Source organism: Saccostrea echinata, unplaced genomic scaffold (genome assembly GCF_033153115.1).
Source record: "Saccostrea echinata isolate AGI-Se365-2 ecotype Australia unplaced genomic scaffold, CSIRO_AGI_Sech_v1 ptg000046l, whole genome shotgun sequence".
NCBI classification, from domain to species: Eukaryota; Metazoa; Mollusca; class Bivalvia; order Ostreida; family Ostreidae; genus Saccostrea; species Saccostrea echinata.
The window spans coordinates 3595723-3603828 of record NW_026889795.1 but is presented as its reverse complement, the minus strand read 5'-3'; the positions used below and the strand labels follow the sequence as shown (position 1 = coordinate 3603828).

The 8106-nt window shown below is 40.9% G+C and overlaps 1 protein-coding gene across 1 annotated transcript; it reads left to right on the top strand.

The window, feature by feature from the left end:
• The first annotated feature begins 1362 nt into the window (after nucleotides 1–1362).
• LOC133201951 (uncharacterized) lies at nucleotides 1363–7452 on the top strand. The gene has a single exon (XM_061337739.1). The coding sequence runs from the start codon at nucleotides 1363–1365 to the stop codon at nucleotides 7450–7452; it is 6090 nt and encodes a 2029-aa protein (XP_061193723.1).
• The last annotated feature ends 654 nt before the right edge of the window (nucleotides 7453–8106 follow it).

Below are 8106 nucleotides of genomic sequence, written 5' to 3'. Positions count from 1 at the left end.
TGAATTCTTTTGCCAAGAAACAAGAAAAGTTTAATTTAGTGGCATCAACATAAAATAAAACTTGGACATGGATTTATTCTATACCCAATAATTACATATCTTTTTTTTCATGGCTGTAGGAACCGGGGGGGGGGGGGGTAAGTTTGCCGATTTATACATAGTTACATTATGCCCCTAAATCATGTAATAATGTCTGATAACTTTTTATGCTTGATAAGGAATTTTTCCTTCAAATTGCCCATCCCTAACTGAAAATTTTGGTTGTGCACCCCTTCCCCGTGAAATTTCTTCCAATGGGCCTGTTCACGAACACAAAGATATAACCGGTGCTTTTGGAAAAAAAAAAAGTTACAACACATAAAAAATATATAAACATCAGTTGTTGAATAGTTTTAATAATTATAAAATGTTTTATTAAAAAAAAAATAATAAACGTTTTACAAATGAGCTATAACATCTTTTCATTTTAGCAAAAGAATGTTTAACATCTATCTTCCACTTTGATATGTTTTTACTACGAATAAATCAAATGTCTGCAAGTTATGAATATGTGTACACTTTAAAAAAATTCTTAAGGTAGAGAGACAGTATGCATTGAAAATAAACATCCATTAGTTAATCTGAAAAAGATATTCAACAAGTGTTGACCTGACCAGCTTCATTCCTGCTGTTTTGGTGGACATGAATAATGCATTCGAGAATGGCCAAATGTGATGGAATTGTAATTCCGGATTTTTCTATTTTGCTTGTTCACAATTGTTGGTTTCTTAGTTTAGAATTTATGCATTTCCCGGTAAACGACACCTTGTATGTTTTTCAGTTTTCCGAGCTATGAAGAGCCATAGAGTGAGTTTTATCTATTGCTTAATGTTAATCACACTGTTCATGATGCATCTTATTGGTTTTATAGAGTTTTTAAGTCAGATTTTGTGCATATTTACTTATTACTCTATACACGTGTTGATGATTGGCTCAGGCCAAGTATAAAACATGGATATGTCCATTACATTTTGCGTATCAAATCTTTGATTAATTTCATTGATACTTACCGTGTGCATAATATCAGGTGTGTTTGCATTGATATGTTGTTAAGCTAGATTGTTAGATTTAAAACTACTGTTTGCTAATGTGTAAAACCTTCATTTTCATCTATTTTTTAATTTTGGTATAGTGTAAAATTTGGATTGGCATGTTAGGATTGAATATGGTTCATAGCTGTCATTCAGTTGTATTTTCATGGGAATTCATACTTATGTATCTTTGTTATTTGTTTTCAGTATTTCACCCTCTCAGGAGGAGGCACAATAAATTTGCAAGACTAAGCAGACTTGTTGTAGCACAGTGAAATATCTGGCTCCACTGATGTCGGCCAAGATGAGCCTGAAGCCGGAACTAAGGACAGAGAGAGAGATGACCCGGATGCGTCAGTTGTCCACACTGGGACAGGAACAGTATGAAGCTGCAGTTGACAGACACCTTCAGAAGATTCGCGACATCAAAAGGGAAATTGATGGATGCATAGATGATATTAAGTTACTAAAACCCTCTAGTGAAAACTGTATTGACGCCTTCCGACAGCTCTTGAGTTCATGCTATAGCGCATACCTTAAATGTTCAGAGGACTTTTTAGCCTTTTTACAAGGCACACGAACAGCTGAAAGCCTAAATGAAGCTGCAGCACACCGTCTTATTATGGATGCTATGAGTGCAAAGATAGATGCTGTGCATCTTAGTTTAGATGAACTCTCTAATATAAAAGACTCAAAGGCTTATCGACAGTCAGAAGAACACTTATCGGCACGGTCACTCAGAGTGCAATCAACACATTCGCAACAGGTTCAAAGAAAACATAGTCCTAGCAGATCCAAATCAGGAAAATCTAGTGAATTTTCTTCAGGACTCACCAAGTACAGCCTAAGCAGGAGTGGAAGTTCAAGTACCTACCTCCAAAGAGTGGAAGCAAAACTAAACGCATCTCGAGCTAAGTTGAAATACGTTGCTAAGGAGGTGATAATTCTCAAGGAAAGGGCGGCGTTGGATGCACAGCTAAAGCTAGTAAAAGCTGAATGTGAGATCGAAATGCGAGAGAAGGAGATAGAGGTCATGAGAGAAACATTTAAACTTGAGAGGGAAGATACAGAGATGTCGTCTACAAGAAAGTCACGCACGGAAGAATATGTGAAGAATCTTCCTCACCCACAGCTTACGCAAGTTCAACAGAACGATGCTCCTCCTAATGTGGTCAAGGAAGTCAGAGATTTTGTTCAAGACACAGAACAAGTAAACAACAACAGTGATGCACATTGCAGACAAACTCACCTGGACCCAGATGCTCCTTCTTTCACCCCTATTAGACCTCCACCTCACAGAGTTCAGATGATCACGTCATCCCCTCTGCACGTTGAGAATTCTAACAATATACATAATACCCCTGCCGTTGGAGATCCAACGTGTGATTCATCGTCAACAAATACATCTAACCAGATGACGGAGTTTACCAAGTTCTTAGTGAAAAAAGACTTACTTTTGTCACGACTTACCAAGTATGACGATAACCCAATGTTCTACGTTGCATGGAAGTTAAACTTCAAAGGGATCATGAAAGAGTTAGACACTACATCAACCGAAGAACTGGACCTTTTGGTTAGATGGTTGGGTCCAGCATCGTCCAGACAAGCCAGCACCATTCGTGCATGTAATGCAGACAATTCAGCACTAGCTGTAAGGAAAATATGGGAGAGGCTTGAGGAGAGATTTGGTTCACCCGAGATGGTGGAAAGGAGTCTGAAAGAGCGCATTACTTCTTTCCCTAGAATCACTGCCAATGACAACAAACGTCTATTCGACCTAGCTGATCTAGTTAGTGAGATAGCATCTGTGAAGGAACAACCACAATACCATGTTCTCTTTGGTTATTTTGATTCTTCTACCGGGATAAACCCGATTGCATCAAAGTTACCTTGGAACCTACAGGAGAAGTGGGTGACAGAAGCTAGTAGATTCAAACGGCAACAGGGAAGCACCTTTCCACCCTTCTCGATATTTGTCAAGTTTATACACGACACGGCCAAGACTCGGAATGACCCAAGTTTCCAGTTCGACCGCACAGAAAGGACGAGTTCAAGTTCGAGTGTGCCAAAGAAAACATCAACTGTGGTTGTCAAGAAGACTGAGACTACAAGTAACACTACCAATCTAGACGATTCACAATTGTGTCCATTACACAAAACAAAGCATTTACTCAACGAATGCTCAGCTTTCCGCAGGAAGCCCCTTGAAGAGCGCAAAAAGTTCATACTTTCCAATGGCATATGTTTTAAGTGCTGTGGACCTAAGAAGCACAGAGCTATGAACTGTAAGACAAATGTGAAATGTGACGTCTGTAAAAAATCTTCACATCCAAGTGCACTTCATGCGGATTTGGATTGCCACGTAGGGGAGCTCTCACCAGAAGGAACAGTGAAGAATGCTTGCACTAAAGTTTGTGGAAAACCAAGGGGTACTAGCAGATCCTGTGCTAAGATTATACCAGTTAGAGTATATCTAAAGGATGATCCACAGAAGTGTCGAGTTGTGTATGCTCTCATTGATGACCAGAGCAGCCATTCATTAGCAACATTGCCATTCTTTGACTTCTTTTCACCAGGAAGTTCTAAATATCAGTACATACTGTCTTCATGTGCAGGAAGACTTACTACTTCAGGAAGGAGGGGTCATGGTTATGTGATCGAGTCGTTGGATTTGACATGCAAGTTAGAGCTACCCGTCGTCATTGAGTGCAACGACATACCCAATAACAGAGACGAAATTCCGTTCCCTGCCGTTGCACAGCAGTACCCTCACCTTCAAGAAATTGCTTCATTCATACCTACTGTGATGGATGATGTTGAGATTGAACTTCTTATAGGAAGAGATGTTGTCTCAGCACACCATGTTCTGGACCAGAAACTCGGTGAGAGTGACCTTCCAATAGCCCAAAGGCTCCCTCTTGGTTGGGTCATTATTGGACAAGTTTGTATGGGAAATTTGCACCACACAAATGTTATAAACGTGAATAAGACATTCATACTACAAAATGGTAGACCATCTATATTCGAACCATGTGATAGTAAGTTCCATATTGCTGACAACCCATTTGTGAAAACAGAACATGACGAAAAAACTGGACTCTCCTTTGAGGATAAAGCCTTTCTTCATGTGATGGAATCTGGCATGAAGAAAGAGGAGGATGGGCATTGGTCAGCACCACTTCCCTTTCGACAGGATCGACCAGTTCTACCTAGCAACAGAGCACAAGCTGCGAAGCGTGCTAAGTCGTTTGATTCCAGTCTCCAACGTGACCCATTAAAACGTCAGCACGTACTGGAATTTATGGATAAAATCTTCATACATGGACATGCTGAGAAGGCACCGACCATTCCCCAAGGACAAGAGTGTTGGTACCTCCCCATGTTCGGGGTGTACCACCCTAAAAAACCCAACTCCATAAGAGTAGTATTTGATTCCTCAGCTCGTCACGAAGGGTTATCACTGAATGATGTATTAATGAAGGGTCCAGATCTCTCAAACAGTTTACAAGGCATTCTGCTTCGTTTCCGTCAGAATGCTGTTGCCATTACAGCAGACGTGGAACAAATGTTTCATAATTTCCGAGTTGATGAGCCAGACCGCAACTACTTACGCTTCTTATGGCACCAGGGGAACGACTTTGAAAAGCCCTTAGATGAGTTCCGGATGAGAGTGCATGTTTTTGGGAACTCCCCTTCCCCTGCAGTGGCCACATATGGTTTACGTCGATCTGTTGTTGATGCTGAACCAGATGTCAAGAACTTTGTATTTCATGATTTCTATGTAGATGATGGGCTCACTAGCTGTGACACTGAGGAGAAGGCTGTAAGTCTGATGAAGCAGACCCAGAAAGCACTTAGGGAAGGAGGAATGTTGCGTCTCCATAAGATAGCATCTAATTCCAAGTCAGTTCTCAGCCAATTTGACCAAGATGACCTTGCTAAGGACTTAAAGAGCATGGATTTTGGTTCGGAGATTATGCCAGTGCAGAGGACTCTTGGTGTGGTTTGGAATATCGAATCTGACAAGATCACCTTTCAAGTTTCAAAAGAAACAAAGCCCTACACTCGTAGAGGAGTACTGTCAACAATAAACAGTTTATTCGATCCTCTGGGTTTTGTCTCACCTGTCACACTCAGAGGTAAAATGCTTCTTCGTGAGATGATGTCGCCTCCAGGTCCCACCAACTGGGATGAACCACTTCCAGAATCCTTTCGTGAGCAATGGGAAAACTGGGTGAAATCGCTTCGTCAGTTAGAAGAGGTTGAGGTCCCAAGGATGTATGGAAGACTTTCATTATCCCAGGTTCCTAGTACTGAAGTCCACATATTCTGTGATGCCTCTAAGGATGCTATCGCTGCTGTGGCGTACATCAAGACTATAGGAGAAGATTCATCTGATGTAGGATTCTTGCTTGGAAAAGCAAAGGTAGCACCCAGTCATGGCCATACTATACCACGTTTAGAGTTGTGTGCTGCTGTGGTTGCTGTTGAGTTGGCTGAAGTGGCCAAAGAACAACTGGATCTCAAGAAAGAAGATTTCCATTTCTACTCTGATAGTCGTGTGGTACTTGGATACATATCAGCAGAAACTAGAAGATTTCATGTTTATGTAGCTAACAGAGTCAGTCGCATCAGATCATTTTGTGGACCAGAACAGTGGAATCACGTACCCACAGAGGACAATCCTGCAGATGGCGCCACTCGCAAGTTTAGAACTTCAGATCTCTCAGACAGCATGTGGTTAAGAGGACCAGACTTTTTACGAAGTGTCAAGGTTGATGATGTGAATGAACACTTTCCTCTTATTGATGCTGAGATTGATAAAGAGATAAAGAAAGAAGTATCAACTGCTAAGACAGTGCTTGAGCCAGTATTAGGTTCGAAACGCTTTTCACGTTTCTCAACATGGAAAAGTTTAGTGAGAGCCATAATGACTTTGAAGATGCTTGCCAGGAAAACATGTGCCTCTCAGGTCATTGATGACACCAATTTGCTTGAGTCTACAGAAAAACTCATCATCAAAGAAGCGCAGTTAGAAACTTACGGTGCAGAAATCAAGGCCATTAGAAATGGCAGTGATCCCCCAAAGAACAGTCCCCTCTTACCCTTGAATCCTATCTTGGGTGTTGATGGTCTCCTTCGTGTCGGTGGACGTATCCGTCGTAAACAAGTCAAGCCGGGTGGTGATCAGCATACAGCCCATCCCATTATAATTCCAAAGAACCATCATGTTGCTGTTCTGATAATACGTCATTATCACTCCAAGATACACCACCAGGGCAGGCAAATGACAGAAGGGGTTATACGATCTTTTGGTTATTGGATTGTCAACGGAAAGCGCATGATTTCATCTGAGATCCACCACTGCATTACTTGTAGAAAACTTCGTGGGAAGTTTGGATGGGTTCAGATGGCAGACTTACCAGAGGATCGACTGCAAGAAGCTCCGCCATTCACATTTGTTGGTTTAGACGTCTTTGGACCCTGGTCAGTTGTAACAAGGAGAACACGGGGCGGTTCAGCTAATTCAAAGAGATGGGGTGTGTTATTTACCTGTTTAGTGTCTCGTGGAGTTCATGTGGAACTTGTAGAGGAGATCAGTTCAGCCTCATTCATTAATTGCACGCGTAGATTCATAGCGTTACGAGGTCCCGTCCAGCAGATTCGGTCTGATCGAGGGACAAATTTTATAGGGGCTGTTAAAGAACTCAACATTGATGCAGAGTTTGTCGAAACTGGACCAGTAAAGGATTACCTGACTGAAAGTAAAATAGCATGGGTGTTTAATCCTCCCCATGCATCCCACTTCGGGGGTGTATGGGAAAGGATGATTGGGTCGGTTCGACGCATTTTGGATGCTCTTCTCCTAGAGAACAAATCCTTTGACTTGACACATGAAGTTTTGTCAACCTTCATGGCGGAAGCCTGTGCCATTGTGAACAGTAGACCACTTGTTCCAGTCTCCTCAGATCCTGAGGCACCAGCTGTCCTTTCACCATCATTGTTGCTGACACAGAAACGACCAGACATCACATTTCAATTACCCAAGTTTGGGAACAAGGATGCTCTGCGCAGCCAGTGGAAGTTAGTCCAACACTTAGCTGATGAATTCTGGTCAAGATGGAAGGCAGAATATCTGAATGCATTACAGAAACGTGCAAAGTGGTTCAGTGAAGGTGAACAATTTAAAGAAGGAGATGTTGTTCTTGTTAAAGATGAAGAATCCCACAGAAGTCAGTGGCCATTAGGAGTGGTGGAGGAAACATATCACAGCAAAGATTCCAAGACTCGTAAGGTGAAGGTGACTGTGGTTCGCAATGACTCCAAAGTGTCCTATGTGCGCCCAGTGTGCCAGCTAGTAAGACTGGTCGAAGTGATTTAGAGTTGTCTCAAACTGTAATTATTACAGCTTAATTGATGAATATAAACTGTAAGCCATGTACATTTAGATGTAATATGCAGTATATTCATAAGTCCATGTAGCCTTTTAACTGAATCTTATATTGTTGACGATACACCCTTATGTGCGTCACCTAATGTTCATTTCATTTATTTGATGATTTCTGATAGAAATCAGTAGGGGAGTGTGATGGAATTGTAATTCCGGATTTTTCTATTTTGCTTGTTCACAATTGTTGGTTTCTTAGTTTAGAATTTATGCATTTCCCGGTAAACGACACCTTGTATGTTTTTCAGTTTTCCGAGCTATGAAGAGCCATAGAGTGAGTTTTATCTATTGCTTAATGTTAATCACACTGTTCATGATGTATCTTATTGGTTTTATAGAGTTTTTAAGTCAGATTTTGTGCATATTTACTTATTACTCTATACACGTGTTGATGATTGGCTCAGGCCAAGTATAAAACATGGATATGTCCATTACATTTTGCGTATCAAATCTTTGATTAATTTCATTGATACTTACCGTGTGCATAATATCAGGTGTGTTTGCATTGATATGTTGTTAAGCTAGATTGTTAGATTTAAAACTACTGTTTGCTAATGTGTAAAACCTTCATTTTCATCTATTTTTTAA

Excerpts from the sequence above, each read along its gene's own strand:
- LOC133201951 (XM_061337739.1), top strand. The coding sequence starts at position 1,363 with ATGTCGGCCAAGATGAGCCTGAAGCCGGAACTAAGGACAGAGAGAGAG.